The following is a 17,291-nucleotide window of genomic DNA, read 5'->3' as shown; positions in this document are numbered from 1 at the left end:
ACAACATAGAAATTAAGACGATTAATAACCTTACAATGACCTCTAGGTGTTTGAGTGAAAGAAAGAGTCACACATCTCTCATTTTAAATCAAATTTTAGAAATGATTAAGTTTAGTGAGGAAGGCATATCAAGAGCCAAGGTAAGTCAAAACTAAGCATCTTGCATTCAATAGTTAACCAAGTTGTGAATGCAAAAAGAAAGTACTTGAAGATAATTAAGAGTCCTACTTCAGTGAACACACAAATAATAACAAAGTGAAACAGACTTACTGCTAATATAGAGAAAACTTCAGTAGCCTGGTACTGAAGATCAAAGCAGCCATAATGTTCCCTTAGGCCAAATCTAATCTAGAGTAAGGCCCTACCTCTCTGTCATTCTATGATAACTAAGAGAGGTAGGAAAGCTGCAAAAGAAAAAATGCTGTAGAATTTAGTTCATGGGGTTTAAAAAAAGAAGCTGGTTTCATTACCTAAGTGCAAAGTGAAGAAGCAAGTGCTGATGTAGAAGGTGCAGCAAATGATCCAGGAAATCTAGCTAAGATAAGTATAAGAGTGGCTACATTAGTCAAAGTCAATTTTTCTTAATCCATTAAATCCAACAGAAACTTAACACGTAATGTAATATGTTGTTTGACAATCACAGCTTGCAAATATTGGAATGTCTTTATTTCTTCATTAATATTTAAATGTATTCTAAATTTACTTGACCAAAATAATTAATTATACATTAAGAAAGTCTGTGAAATATATAATTTTATGTGAGTAACAGATATTATTGTAGCATTCATCCAGGCTAGACTTCAGGCCTCAGTATTACAGTTCAAACTGCATGTTTGTTTGTTTAATACAAAATAGACATTAGGCATTTCTCTTTACTTAGGATACTAATCTAGCTCCTTCTTTTTAACTTCTACCTGTATTCTACTCATTTATTTTATTAAGAATTACAATTACTTGAACAAGTATTTTTTCTTTTATTACACAATAACCATGCCTCTTACTTTAAATTTGTATGGATCTTATAGTCTAGCCTTAACCACAAATACATAGCTATAACATAACAATGAATACTCTCATTTTTTCTACATATAGTTTGTTTTATTATAAATTCATAGGCTTATTAATACTTTCACCATAAAAGATGTGGAAATTTTCAGTGAAAGGACCAGGAACTCCTCAAAAATAACATCTTACTGAATCAATGCAATGCTGTTTGGAAACACAGAAGCAGAAGTGGCTTTTTTTCTCCCCTTAATAATGTGTTTCACTATCTGCCCCAGCAGAAGGGACAAAATGTTTTTTATTATTTAAGGATTCTAAGTTTGCTTCATCCATGACACTTCCATTTTCTGATGCATTGATATCTTTCTCTTGAAATTTTTTCTTCATGGCATAAATTAATATAATATATAAAACAAGTGATGAGACTCTTAACACTGAAGACAAGCCCAAGTAGACCTTTCTGTGGAAGTAGACAAAATAAAACAATAAATCATTTTAAATTGTCTATAATAACTTTAACATTTTCTCCAGTATCCGGATCCTAAAGAAAAAAATAAAATTAGAGGTAAAATATTAAGACAATAATTCTAATAATTATTTGTATTGGGGCATAATGATAGATATTAATAGGGTTATGAAGCCATAGAAACTATGCTCCAGTTGCCTCTGGCCTTCTTCATAGCAGGAGAAAAATATACAACCCAAGCCCTCTTAAGCCATCCCGCCCCACCTACAGCTGGGAGGAGAAACTGAGAAGTATGTTTGAAATTTATAATCCAGAGGTTACTCGATTATAACTAAAATAATTAAACCTAAATATAGGCCTGTGGAATGCTACCCCTTCTCCAGCACCTCACACCATATTAATAAAGGCTTATCAAAGCAGTTCCTTTTACCCAATGCATTATGCTTAACTGTAATGAAAAATATTGCCAGTCATACCAAAAGTGAAAAAAACTTAGATTGAAAAGAATAAGCAAGCTTAAAACCAGATCTAGATATGTCAGGGATGTGGAAATTTTCAAAATGGAATTTAAAACAACTATGATTAATATGTTAAGGGTTCTAATCAATAAAGTAGTCGGCATTTAAGAACAGATGGGCAATGTAAGTATAAAAATAAAAATTTTAAGACTCCAAGAAAAACACTAAAAATAAAAAATTTTGTAGCAGAAATAAAGAATGCCTTTGATGGGTTTATTAGTAGGTAGAACACAGCTGACGAATACTCTCTAATTTGAGGATATATCCATGAAAACCTCCAAAACTGAAAAGCAAAGAGAAACAGGACTAAAAAGTAAACCAATTGATATTATATAAAAAATTTGAGACAATTATATAAGTGTATGTATGGAAGAGTTATAAGGAAAACAAAGAGAAAAGGAGCAAAATAAATATTTTAAAAAAATAATTACTGGCCAGGTGCAGTGGCTCACACCTGTAATCCCTGCACTTTGGGAGGTTGAGGTGGGCGGATCACTAGGTCAGGAGTTAGAGACCAGCGTGACCAACATGGTGAAACCCCGTCTATACTAAAAATACAAGAATTAGCCAGGCGTGGTGGTGGATGCCTGTTATCCCAGCTACTCGGGAGGCTGAGGCAGGAGAATCACTTGAACTCGGGAGGCAGGGGTTGCAGTGAGCCAAGATCATGCCATTGCACTCCAGCCTGGGCATCAGAGTGAGACTCCATCTCAAAAAAAAAAAAAAATATTACTAAGAATTTCTCCTAAATTAATGTCAGACACTAATCACAGATTCGGGAACCTTAGAAAATGCTAAGAATTTATCCTTTGAGTTACAAACAATTCAACTACACTTCCTAAGTTATTTAAAAATATACAAATAAGTTATTATTGATCAGAAAAACTACATGTAGGTGTGTTATTTTCAAACTACAGAAAGTCAGAGATAAAGAAAACTTTATCCTGAAACTAACCAGAACGAAAAATAAATTTTATCTATAGGGGAGAAAATATGTCAGGCTTCTCTTCAGAAACCATGCAAGCAAAAAGACAGTGGAGTGAAATATGTAAAGTCTTAAGAGAAAAAAATCACCAACTTAAAATTCTGTACTCTGTGAAATTCTTTTAAAAGTAAAGTAGAAATAAAGACATTCTCAGACAAACAACAATTGAAGAAACGTTTTTCCAGTACATCTTCCTCGTAAGAAATGTTAAGAGAAGCTTTTTAGAGAGACTCATATAGGTCGGAAACTTGACATACACAAAGAAAGGTAAAATAAAAATTTATAATTATATAGTCATATAAAATCAGAGTCATAGAGACTATTCAGTTAACCACAACAGAAGAAAAAAGAATAGAAGACAAAAATAGGTCAAAGAACAAGTATAACTAATAGAAAATAGTAAAATTATGATCAACATTAGTCTAACAACATCAGTAGTCACTTTTAATGTCAATGATCTAAATCCACCAATTAAAAGACTGAGTTTGTTAAAGGATTAAAAAGAAGAAACAAACTATATGTAGTCTCTGAGAAATCTACTTTAAAGATGTATAGATTAAAAGTAATTAGGTGCAGGAAGATATATCATGCTACCACTGATAAAAATAAAAATAGTCAAGTTATTTTCAAGATGGCTGACCAGGGACATCAAATTACAGTTCTCCTCGGAAAGAAGATCAAGGTTACTGGTGAATAAGGAAGTTCCAAATGAAAAACTGAGGAAAGAGAGTCAGGAACTGTTAAAGTGCCCATAAGAAGAAGCTGTAGTGCAGTAAAAAAAAGCAGTAAAAGTCTGGCAATAATCAACCCCCAGAGAACCCTGTGAAAACACAGCTAAAAGTGCTTCTCTGCTCTCCTCACATGTCTGATAATCTGCTGACCACCAAATTGTTGGTAATTTCCTCTGCCCTCTTGACCCAGGGTAATGCTATTGGTAGCAATTTGGGAACTCCCCAGGGATAGACAACTGGGTGGCCAGCCTGCACAGGTATGGCTGCACCACCTTCCCATCTAAAGGAAGGAGGTGCCACACTGTTTGTGCATCTGTGGTATGCCACTGCCCTGCCTGAGGAGTCTCCATCTTTGAGTCACCATACCACCAAATTCCTGGCAAACATATCCAACCAACTTCTCTGACTTTGGCAGGCACAGGGGTCAGTGGACTTTGGGGAAACAGCAGGACCTCTGGAGATCTAACTCTCAATGTGTTCTTCCCCTAAGAGAGTGGGGACTGTAGCCCACTATAACTTTCCTTGGGACAAAGAGAACGTGGGTACAGCAACAATTACTAAAGGAGACAGTACCAACACTCAGGAATGAATCTGAGTTCAAGAGAAAGTTGAAAACCAATAAATGAAACCAGAAAAACAATTTAGGATAAGAAAGGTGAGATGGACATATTAAGAAAAAACACAATAGAACTTCTGGAATTAAAAAAGTTACCAAAAAATTCCAAAATACAGTTGGAAACTTTGACAATAAATTAGACTAAACATAAGAAATAATTAAAGATATCTGTGATAGTTAATAATGAGTGTCAACTTGATTGTATTGAAGGATGCAAAGTATTGATCCTGGATGAGTCTGTGAGGGTGTTGCCAAAGGAGATTAACAATTGAGTCAGTGGGCTGGGAAAGGCAGAACTACCATTAATCTGAGTGGGCACCATCTAATTAGCTGCCAGCATGGCCAGAATATAAAGCAGGCAGAAAAACACGAAAAGACTAGACTGGCTTAGCCTCCCAGCCTACATCTTTCTCCCATGCTGGGTGCTTCCTGCCCTCAAACATCAAACTTCAAGTTTTTCAGCTTTGGGACTTGAATTGGCTTCCTTGCTCCTCAGCTTGCAGATGGCCTATTGTAAAACCTTGTGATCTTGTGAGTTAATACTCCTTAATACACTTCCATGTAATATATATGTATATATATGATATATATGAGATATATATATGATTGTGTGAATTAGCACTCCTTAATATGCTGCTATATATATATAAAATCATATTATATGTATTCTATTAGTTCTCTATATATAGATTATATATAATATGATATATAGGATATATATACTTATATATATAAAATCTATGTATATCATATTTTATACATATATATATATTCTATTAGTTCTATCCCTCTAGATAACCTGACTAATACAATCTTGAATCTGATCTTTCAAATTAACATAGTCATAAAAAAAAAAAGAAAACAAGGTAAAAAAATGAGTGATGCCTTTGAGAAACATGGAGCTATTTAAAGAAACAAGATGTATGAATTATTAGCACTAATGAGAGAAAAGAAAAAGTAAGCAACTTAGAAAACACAGTTGTGGGAATAATTCAGAAATTAAAAAATAATCTTGCTAGAGAGCTTCACATCCGTATATAAGAAATTCAGAGAATACCTATGAGATACTATAAAAAACAGCCATTCTAAAGGAATATAGTCATCAGATTGGCTACGTTCAGCACGAAAGAACAAATCTTAAAGGCAGCTAGAGAAAAGGTCCAAATTATTTATGAAGGAAATACCATTAGACTAAAGGTGAACTTCCCAGCAGACACATTGCAAGCTAGAAGAGATTGGGGGCCCATTGTTAGACCTACAAAATAATAATAATAATAATAATGACAGCCAAGAACCTCATAACCTCCCCAGTGAAGACTTGTAAATAAAGTAGAAATAAAGTATTTCCCAGACCAGTAAATGCTAAGGAAATATGTCACCACCAGATCAGTTTTAGAAAAAATGCTCAAAGGAGTTCAAAACAGGAAACAAAGACCAATACTAGCTGCCATAAAAGCGCACATAATTACAAAGCCTACAGATCCTATTAAGTAACTGCACAATGGTATCTACAAAGCAACTAACTAACAACAGTATGGGAGGTACAAAGCCTCACACATCAATATTAACTTTGAATGTAAATTGCCTAAATGCTCCATATAAGAGACATAGAGTAGCAAAGTGGATTAAAAAAAAAAAAAGACAACCTTCTGCTGCCCTTAAGGAATCCATCTCGTATGTAAGGACACCCATAGACTTAAAGTAAAAGGATGAAGAAAGATCTATCTTTCAAATGGAAAGCAAAAACAAGCTGAAGTTCCTCTCTTTGTATCAAATAAAATAGACCTTAAACAAACAAGACTGTCAAAAAAACCCAAATAAGTGCATTATATAATGATAAAGCATTTAATTCAACAAGATTTAACTAATCTAAATATATACACACTCAATACTGAAGCAATCATATTTATAAAATAAATACTACCAGACCTAAGCAAAGAGATAGAAAGTAATACATTGAGAAATAAGCTTCCACACCAGACTGACAGCACTAGGCAGGCACAGCATCATGGCCAAAAGTTAAAAAAAAATTTAGACTTGAACTAGAGTCTTTACCAAGTGGATCTAATAGATTTCTAGATAATACTTTACCCCAAAATCAGAGAAAATGCATTTTTTATCTGTTTATAAAACATTCTCTAAAACTAACCACATTCTAAGTCATAAGTCAAGTCACAATACATTTTTTAAAAAATCAGAATTATAACAAACATCTTCATGAACCACAGTGGAATAAAAATAGAAATCAATATCAAGAGCAACTCTCAAAACTACACAATTACAAGAAACCTATATAACTTGTTCCTAAATTACTTTTGGGTAAATAACAAAATTAGGGCAGAACACAATTTTTTTGTTTTAAACAAATGAAAATCGAGACAAAGTATATTAAAACCTGTAGGATACAGCATAAACAGCGTAAAGTGGAAAGCTTATTGCACTAAATGCTTATGAAATTGTCCCTGCAAAATTATAACTGAGACAATGAAAGAGATCTGATCTAACCAACTCCATCTTGCTTCTATCCTCCAAGCTGTTCTTGTTCATTTCTGGGTGTAAGCGGAACTAATTCTGGGAGAAATTTAGTTTACAGCTTCCAGTTTAAAACCAAGACAGTAACAGTCCTTTCCCAAAACAAACCAGCTTCTTGCCTGGGAAACAGACCAGCCTTGTAGGACTAACAAATTAGCCAAAAGATTAGAAACTACGATTTAGGAGTAATGCATCTGGAGGCTACAAGATTCTGACTCTACCCAAATTGCTCCTGAGGATAACAGCACTATTGTAAAACCTAAGATCAATACTTGATATATTTTGCAGATCCTGAAATTCACAGATGAGCTCACACCACCCAGACTGATAAACTGACTTATCTCAAGCTGTGACCCCCTCCCAGGAAGTGACTCAGGACAGTATCAACATGCTATGATTTCATCTCTGACCTGACCAATCAGAACTCTTGACTCACTGCCCCCCGCCATCTACCCACCAAATTATCTTTAAAAACTCCAGTCCTCAAATTCTCAGAGAGAATGATTTGAATAAGAACAAAACTCTGGTGTCCTGCACAGCTGGCTCTGCATGAATTACTGTTTACTGTAATTCCCCTGTTTTGATTAGTAACATCTTTCTTGATAAATAAGCTCTGTCTAGGCAGTGGGCGAGGTGAACCCGTTAGGTGGTTACACACTTGGGGTCTCATCTGGGATTGCCCTTGTGCCTACCTGCCCGTGGTTCAGTAGCCCTGCTCTGGTGATGGATCCAGAGGCCAGCTCAAGTGGCTGCCTAGTTCTCTTGGACTGTGGGCTGACTCTGGCACTGTCTCTACTGGCAGCGTGCTGCTGACCCAATGCGCATGGATTTAATTGCAATGGAGAAATAGTTCCTGGAAATAGTATCTGTCTCTAAACTAATTTGGTGAGTATTCTAGGTACTGCCAACACCTCCTTCCTTCTCCCAATTGGTTTGGCTCATCTGGGGATCATGATTTGGCTTCTTTAGGGGCCTTGGTTTGGCTCCTTTGGGGCCCTTGGTTGTTTTTTTTTTTTTTTTTTTTTTTTTTGAGGTCTCAGTTCAGCTCTTTTGGAGGTGTTGGTTAGCTCTCTCTAATTAGTAGGAACAGTCTTGGTTCAGGAGATTTCTCTTCAATCAAAAAGATTTCAGGGAGATTTCTTAGGTGGAGAATAGAAGGTTCGTTCGGGAGGAATACTCGGAATTCTTGGTTAGAAGTTGTGGTTTGGAAGGTCTTCTGTCTGTCTTGTTTTTATTGTGTGTGTGTGTTTGTACATGTGGAGGAAACCTCTAAAGGAACTACTGATGGAAGTCTAGGCCATCTAACTCAGAAAATCCTCATTATTTGTCTGGTCACATTCAGTGAGTCCTGAAGGAAGCTCAAAAGGCCTGACTTGGGGTGACTGTCCACTTCTTCATCTTGCCCAGAGAACTGCATTCCCAGTTGGAGGTTATCTCTCCAAACCTTGAGTGGATCAGAGATGACAGGGACCAATGAAAGGAAGTTTGAGCCTTGCCAGGTCAATACTGGGTGCTGAATGAGGTTACAAATGTCTGTTTTGTTATGTGTATTTTGCTAGGCAGGGGTGGAAAATGTTAATTTGATTCCTCATGAAGCCCATTAGGCAGCATCTTGCAAAAATGAGAAGCTTTTGCCTATGGTTTGACAACACAGAAAAGGATAATTTTCTTTTGTAAAGTGGCTTGGCCCCCAAAGCTACAGTGCGATGAGTAGGGTTATCAAAAGTCATTTCATTCTTCTGGAAGTGCAGAGAAAGGGAACCCGGAAACGTGGCATGCTGGCAAAAGGGGTAAGAATTTCTTACCAGCCAAGCTTCTGGTCTCTGTCTCTGTCTTTCTCTCTCTCTCTCTCTCTCTCTCTCTCTCTCTCTCTCTCTCTCTCTCTCACTCTGTGTGTGTGTAGTCTGATTAATAGAAAAATGAATTTTTCAGACTAGTCTTAGGCTTTAGCAAATCTGGTGTCCTCTGTCCTAAGAATTTGTCTTTTAGTGTTGTTCTGTAATGGAGAGGGGTATCATAGGAAAGAATATAGAAAGTAGCCTTAGGATTCCTATAAGCCTACTTTTTAAGCCAGCCTTTCAGGCTGGTCAGTTACAAATGTTGCTGTGTGTTCCTGAAACCTATACTGGATGAGATTTCCCTCTCATCTTGTTTTATGTCCTTGGGAGCTTGACCTTGCAACCATGTGGCAGTACTTACTCTTGGTCTCTGCCATCTAGAGGACAGGAATTTTGTGGTTAATGTCATAGTTAGCTCTAAAAATTATCTTGAACAGTTAAAAACCTTTGCAAGCTTGAAATTGGTTGCACTAAAATCCTTCGGGGAAAAGTAATGAAGACTAACCAATGCTGAAGCTCAGAAGCTAAGGGTTTGTCTTTTCACAATGGTGGCCTGGGACTCAATTCTTGGCCCAGGGAATGAGTGCTTTCTGATTTGATATTCTTGTGACTTTTGCCATTTGTTGATTCTCTGCTCCTCCGTGACCAACTTCTGGCTTCCCTTCTTGAATTTTCGTTTCTCTGAGTTACCTCTGAAGATTCTAGATCTTGTAAAAACTGCTCACCACCTATTTGAAAATACCTCATACACTCATAGTGAAGTTAGAACCTTAGTTAAGGCTTATTTATTTCACCTAGGAGATTACTATTTGCAAAGAAGTTCAAAAGCCAGAAATATTGACTGTTTGGCCTTGCTAAAGTCAGATAACAAGAGATATAAAGGATTTTTTTTTAAAGGACACTATGGCTAAAAGTCACCTGAATTAAAAATGGATATCCAAGTGCTCTCCCTCTCTCTTTTTCTCTCTCTCTCTCTACACATACACACACATACATATGTGTGTATAGATATACTATACACACATATATACATGTATATAACATGTATATATAGCATACACATATATACATATATGTGTATACATGTGTCTCTGTGTGTATATATATGTGTGTGTGTATATATATATACACATATATACACACAAGGCTTTTGTGCTTTTTCTCTTCTTGGATCTTGTTTTTTGAGAATAACTTTTTGTTTGTTTATTTTTTTCTCACTTGAGTGAATTATTTCCTCAGTCAGTCTTTTTGCTACCCTTGATGCCCACATGAAAGTAACTAAGTTAATTTCTGACAGACTAGGACTCCTTGGGAAAAATGGGGGGTACCATTTTTGGGAGAAAGCTCTGTTTTCCTCATGGAACCCCAGGCATTGAAGGAGGATAGTACTCTCTCAAAATCAAAAATTTTGCTCTGTTTTACATTATGTTACCTATTGTTTTTGCCTTCCAGCTGTGCCTGCTTATTAGGCCCTAGAAACTGCTTGCTTTCCTGGCCCTTTACCTCAAAGGGTTCCATGCTGAAGTCACTAATTCAATTAAGAAACTGGCTAATAAAAAATCTTACAAGTACTGAATCTTCTTCTGTCTTTTTGTGTATTTATATATGTTATGTGTGACATTTATATATAAAAGAGCTCTGATTAACTGGCTTAAAAACTAAGCACTTAAGTCAAATATTTTGTCAGAGAAATAGATACTTTAATGCCTTTTGGTTCACATGACTTTAGTAATCTTTGGGAAATAAAAACAGTTTTAAAGATTATTGACAAAATAAAAATGTCTTCAAAATTTTGACATTTGATTGCTTTAGAACCATTAGATTCTAGGTAAGGCCTGAGGGACACGTTGAGTTAACTATGCTACTTAGCTATTCTGGAAAGAGACCTTATTTGTACTTCTGGTGTCCTAGGCTCCATACCAAGGACATAATTAAAATCACTACTAATCAGAGTTTTCACCAAAAATAAAAGTTGCTGAGTTAACATTGTAACATGTAATTAAGATTACTGGAGTAATAGTTTTTCATGCAAAGTGTGTAAGGAAAGCAAACTGTGTTTTTGGTAAAAGATTATAAGAAGGCTTAGAAATGTTGTTTTTGCCTAGTTTAGAGGGCTAAAGGAATGTCTTAAGTTAGAATACAATTAAAAGTTTGAGCAAATTGTGAAAGGTTTGCGAAAAATTAATCTTGTAAAGGAAATTCTGTGTGTAAACATTAGCTAAGTTAAAGGGGTATTATTCAGTTTTCCATAAATTGAACATTGTAATAAAAGTATGACAGGGTTTTCTTAAAGCATTGTTCTGCTGTTTAACAAATAAAAATTGTAAAGGGATATAATAAGCTTATGAGAATGTTACCATATGCTCAAACTAACTAAAGTTATATAACTTGGTTTATAGGATTTTTTTTTTTTAAAGAATTGGGTTTAACATTAATAGTACACTATGCAAAGGTGAAATCTGACTTTCTCTTCTCAACGAAATTTTTGTGTAATATTAAAAGATAATGAAAGGATTTTGTTTGCCTCTTTGGGTAAATGGCAGGAAAAAGGGAAGAGTGGAGTGGAAAGAAACAGATTCAGGTGGCCTTATGCTGTTTTTATTGAGTCTTGTTTAGAAAGATAATTCTCTCCTATATCAATGAGTGCAGGTTTTTGTCTTCTTAAAATTGTTTTGAGTTACCACTTTGACTAAATAAATAACCTGTGATCCTATTTTGTGATACCCAGTGTTTTAAATCTTTGATATTTGACAAACTTTCCAAAATTAAATTATAAGTTATGAGTATGTCTTTTTCTGACCTAATTAATTGCTTAGCTATTAGGTTTACTAAAGTCTAAAAATGGCATATTTGTTTTATTTAGTACAAAAATCATACAGCAAGCACTGCCAAATATTAAATGGTGTTTGGTTTTCTTTGGACTCTATTTGTATAAATAAGTTATTGGTGTATGTTCCAAAATAATGGGAAACTCCTAAAATTCTGATATGACTTACTGTTATTCAAAATTAAACTTGTTATGTAAAATTGTTGTATGTCAGAGAATTAACAAAATTCCTAGTGAACTGTGATTTTAATAGTGGCTTTCTTAAGATTTTTTTATCCACAGACAATTGTTTTGTTTTGATCCTTTTCAAAAGGCAGTTTAGAATCAGATAGAGGACTCTGACAGGTACTCTTGAATGCAGGCCCCTGATAACTTTAGAAATTGTGCTATTGGAATAGAAGAAAAAACCACAAATTTCTAGGACTCTCACAGAGAGCTGAGATGTTAAACATTGCTAATTCATTTGTTTTTCAGAGTCAATAAACCTTTTTATTTTGAGTATTTACAACTTTTAGCAATTGAGTAAAGTATGCTCCTGGGAGTAAACTTTGGAGCATATTGCTTTCCCTCTAACTAATTTCTCCAGAATTTAAAAACTATTTGTGAGTATTCTCAACTTATGACAGTATACTTATTTGCATAAGTGCAATAAGAATATGTTTTTTCTTATAACAGGACCTAACTGGATAAACTGGTCATTTTACCAAGGCTTTAACTGGAATGGAATACTTTCTTTGAGGAATAGAAGTTGACTTATAGATCCAATAAAAGCCCCTGGGAAAAGCTGGCCTTATATCTTGTCTATGCATTCTCTGTACAGTGTTCCTGACCTGTGATAAGAATGCCCCTTTCTTCTTGGCACATTTTATCTTGGGACCTTGAGAGGAGGAAAAATTACCGAACTCCTACAGGTATGTGATGGCACAAAATCACAGGTCAGGAACACTGTACAGAAAACCTGTGGGACTTCAAGGCTTTAAAATTAAAATATAATGTTCTTTATAGAATAAAGTTTCAACATAGCCAATTTTATAAAGGAACCTATATGACAAATAATTATTCCTTTTGCTACTAACTCTGGGAATAACTTCATTTATATTATAGAGATTGAAAAAAGAAACAATAAAATCCCTTCTCTAAAACAAGCCCCTTCTTGCCTGGGGACTAGACTGCCTTTGCAGAACTAACAAATTAGCCAGAATATTAGAAATTATGATTTAGGAGCCATGTAGTTGAAGGCTGCAAGATTCTGACCCTACCCAAATTGCTCCTGAAGATAACATCACTATTGTAAAACCGAAGATCAGTACTTGAGACATTTTGTAGACATGCAAGAAGAAATCAGAGAAAATAAAATGATAAATATGTCGAGATGTACAAAGACTGACCCTTTAAATCTTAATGTCTTGGGATGAGCATAAATTAAAGTGCACAAGAATAACATATATATTATATATCTATCTTATATATGCATATACATGCATATTAAATATATATAGCACACATATACACTATATAATGTTATCACAATGGTCTTTGCAGTATATTAAAAATTTGGATACTATAACAGTTATTCAACAAGAAGAATGCATTAATAAATCAATTAACATAAAAAATTTAAAAATTTCACTTTAGTTCTAACTAAATCTTCACTGAACTAAAAGGAACTAGTATGGCTTAAAAATAGTTTTAGGGTCTTTTTATACTCAAACCATTATAAAGCCATCTCAAAATGTTACATGAATACTTGAAGTTGTGGTCATTGCTTTGGGGAAATTCTGAGGAGCATCTTGCCAGGTGTTCTGGAAATAAATGATGATTTCAATAAAAAACGAACACATTCTTAAAAAAAGTCATTAAGATAAATATATGAAGTTTTCATTTGTAATCTCCTTTCATTTCTTTCTCCCATTTTGTGAGAAATTTTCTATCATTAATATTTAAATAAATTTATGAGAATGCCTATGGGGTACAATTCTGGAAAAAGCTGGATCATTTTATCCATTGGGGATTTTAGATAGTGAATTTACACATTAAATGGAAGGAAGTATTTTTGGTAAATTTGATCCTAGGTCTTTACTACAGAGATGTATCCTGAACTAATAAACTTCCTCCACTTTCATATAAATGATAGCATGTTCCATACACATTCTTCATGGTTCTTTTTTTTCATACAAAAATATGTCTTGAAGAAGGTTCCACATTAGTAAACAAATAATTTTTTCTTCTTTTTTCAAGACATCAGACTATTCATTTTCCTGCAAGTAGAACTATTTATTTAATGACTCCCTTATCAAGAGATATTTAAGTTGCTTCCAATATTTTGCCATCATAAACAATGTTGCCATACACATGTATGTAATCTTATATATGTGCCATTTTATCTATTTGGGAGTATAGCTATCTGTAGGATAAATTTCTAGAAGTTTGCTGCTGGCTCAAAGTTCTGTACTTTTGTCAATACAATGTCTACTTAACATTTTTGATTGTTGAAAATCTGGGTGAGTTTTAATAGCAATCCTGTCATTATCAATTAATTTGAGCATCTTTTTATATATTTAATAGTCATTAGTGATTCTTTTCTTTGGGAGATATTTGATTTTTTAAATAGAACCTACTTATTACAGAAATTTTAGATTTACAGAAAAACTGCATAGAAAGTATGAAGAAGTCCCGTATACTCCCCGTCTCACACACAGTTTCCCCTATCATTAATAGTTTGTATTATTTTGTATTAGTGTGGTAACTTTGTTACAATTGATGAATCAATATGAATGCATTATTATTAAGTTCATATTTTAGATTAGTTTGCTTTTTATGTGGTTTGTATGTTGTATGTGTATGGATCCACAGGTTTGACAAATACATAACATCATGTATCCAACATTATAAAATCATATAAAATCATTTCACCACCCTTAAAATGCCCTGTGCTCCACCTGCTCATCCCTGTCTTCTCCCCACTGAGCTCCAAGCAACCACTGATCTTTCATTGTCTTCACAATTTGGCCTTTTACAAAAGGTCATATAGTTAGAAGCTTCTTTAATTTTTGTTAATTTTTCTTTTCTTTTTTTTTGAGACAGAGTCTCGCTCTGTCAGCCAGGCTGGAGAGGAGTGGCATGATCTTGGCGTACTGCAACCTCTGCCTCCTGGGTTCAAGGGATTCTTGTGCTTTAGCCTCCCAAGTAGTTGAAATTACGGATGTGCACCACCATGCCTGGCTAATTTTTGTATTTTTAGTGGAGACAGGGTTTTGCCATGTTGTACAGGCTGGTCTTGAAATCCTAGTCTCATGGATCCTCCCACCTTGGCCTCCCAAAGTGCCTGGATTACAGGCGTGGGCCACCACACCAGGCCCAGAAACTTCTTTAGACTGCCTTCTTTCACTTAGCTACATGCATTTAGTTTCTTTCTTGTCTTTTTGTAGGTTGACAGATCACTTCTTTTTATTGTTGAATAATTTTCTATTGTATGAATGTACCCCAGTTTGGCTATCCATTCACCTATTGAAAGACATCTTGTTGGCTTCCATTTTTTCATATTCAAGTGCAGGTTTTTGTGGGGACATTGTTTTCATCTAACTTAGGTAAATACTTAGGTGCATGATTACTTAACCATATCATAAGCCCATGTTTTCCTTTGTAAGAAATTCCAGACTGTCTTCTACCATGGCTCTATTATTTTTTACATTTTCACCAGCAATGAAAGAAAAATGAAAGGAAATTCTTGTTGTTTTGCATCTTTGCCAGCATTGGATGCTGTTTTTGCTGATTTTTAAGAGTTCCTTATATAGTTAGGATATTTGCCTGTGTCTGTGTCACAAGTTGCAAATTATTCTCCTAATTTATATTTTCACTTTGAAATTTGCTTTTAAAAGTTTAATGATGCAGATGTTATAAATATTTTGTCTTTTTTTTCTATTGTAGTTCTGGGCATTTGGGTCATACTTAGTTTCTGCTTCGTAGATAATTGAAAGAAATTATACTATGAGTTTTAATACATATAGTTTCACATTTCAAAGTGTATAATTTGTCAATATATGAATTTGAAATTAGTTTTTTTAAAGAGGTAAAGTATAATTGTAGCATTGTTTTTTTTCCAGATGCCCATGCAGTTATCTTCGTGTCACTTATGGAATATCTCTCCTTGTGAATAGAGTAATATAGAAACGTATTTTCCTTTATTTCTTAATTGACATATGTCCAGAGCCCAAGCTAGTCATTCTGTGTCTTTCTAGAGAAGTCAGAGGCAATTGAATACACACACACACACACGCGCGCACACACACACACACATATATATATTTACATGTGCATATTTATCCTTGTATATACTAACATGAAGAGAGTTTTGGAAACAAAAAACATTCACATACAAATCCTAGCCATTTTCTATTATCTCTGATTTTTGACAAGTTGGTTATTATCCTTGAATCATAGTTTCTTCACATATAACAGAATAGAAGAAAATATCCATGTCCTATAGTTTCTATGAGTACTAAAATGAGATACCAGATTGCTTGATACCATACTGCCTGCAAAGTAAGTTTCCATTAAATGGTGGCTATCATTATTAATATTATTATATAATGAAAATAATATTCTTTAGGAATTAATATAGTCAAAGCGAAATTAATGAAATATATTTATGACAACTTACGAAAATAATGTGGAATTATATATCCTACATGACCCACGTGTGCCACAGTTGTTGGTGGACCACTTCATACATGTTGTATCAATCAGAGCCCCAAAATATATTGGAGCTAGAATTCCTCCTGTAATAGGAGAAGAGAAGATGTCAGTCCAGGGAACATATTTTAAATGTAACTGTATGATATTCCACATTGATACATTTTGATTAAATAAACGTTTAAAAATTTGGAGGATTTATTTATTATTTTGTTCTGCATCTACCCAATAATAAAGGTTATTTGAAATCTCAAAGACCCGAATCATGTAGTAATGTCACTGATGCCTTCTACCCACTTGTACCCTCCCTACATACATGCCTGTACACTCTGTTCTTATGGTAGCAATTAACTTAAGCCTGAATGGTAAAAAGGAGAATGTTGTTAGTAAAACTGGGAAGTTATGTTGGTTAATACAGGATTTTTCTTAGGCAAAGAAACCTGAAATGGAGTAGAATTACAATTTTATGGGGGAAGGAAAAAGATCTTGGCTCAACTGCTGTAAAGGCAGACTTTTATTATTTTTTTTAAACACTATTTTAAGAGAATTTAAAAGTGAGTGCTTCATCAGAACTCCCTCCCCAGATAAGTATAGGCTGAGCTTCAGGGAGTGCTTAGCTTTTGGCAGGCTGTACTTTTTTTCTGGGCTCAGATGTCTAATTCCCACTTATTGATGTCATTAGAGGTCATAGTCCAGTGATTTTCTACTAATTGATTTTGTGCATTTGTAAATACCTCCTGAAGCAGCTTAGGCTAAGTTAGGGGATTATGGTACTAAATTTTGTTTGTGTTAGTGTTCTGATCACAATGATGCATAAGTTTTCAGTGGTCTTTTTTTTTTGGTTAATTTTTATTTGGAGCTCATGATTTTGCAGAATGCACGGACAGATATGCTGTTTATATAATAAATTGTTTATATAATAAGTGTCCATCTGCTTCCACTGCTGTTTTAATGAACTCTGAGATTGACTCCTGGTTCTAGGCAAAGGTAATTTGATAAAGAATTTTAGGGACATGCCAGTAGAGAACTATCCTTCAGACGGTGCAACTGAAGTATTCATAACTTTACTTTGTTCTTTTTTTGT

At 34.4% G+C, this 17,291-nt stretch overlaps 1 protein-coding gene across 1 annotated transcript in view; it reads right to left on the bottom strand.

Moving 5' to 3' along the window:
• Positions 1 to 644: 644 nt before the first annotated feature.
• The window catches only part of SLCO1B1 (solute carrier organic anion transporter family member 1B1), a 94,916-nt gene continuing 78,269 nt past the window's right edge, over positions 645 to 17,291 (bottom strand). Inside the window, exons 14-15 of the mRNA XM_007967861.3 lie at positions 16,176 to 16,293; positions 645 to 1,462 (exon numbers count right to left, since the gene is read on the bottom strand). Coding sequence (XP_007966052.3) covers positions 1,252 to 1,462; positions 16,176 to 16,293 — 329 coding nt within the window. The 3' untranslated portion in view covers positions 645 to 1,251. The remainder of the gene's footprint in view (positions 1,463 to 16,175; positions 16,294 to 17,291) is intronic.

The sequence above is a fragment of the Chlorocebus sabaeus genome, chromosome 11, assembly GCF_047675955.1.
Source record: "Chlorocebus sabaeus isolate Y175 chromosome 11, mChlSab1.0.hap1, whole genome shotgun sequence".
NCBI lineage: Eukaryota > Metazoa > Chordata > Mammalia > Primates > Cercopithecidae > Chlorocebus > Chlorocebus sabaeus.
The sequence above is the reverse complement of the archived record's forward strand: the minus strand, read 5'-3'. Positions and strand labels throughout refer to the sequence as shown.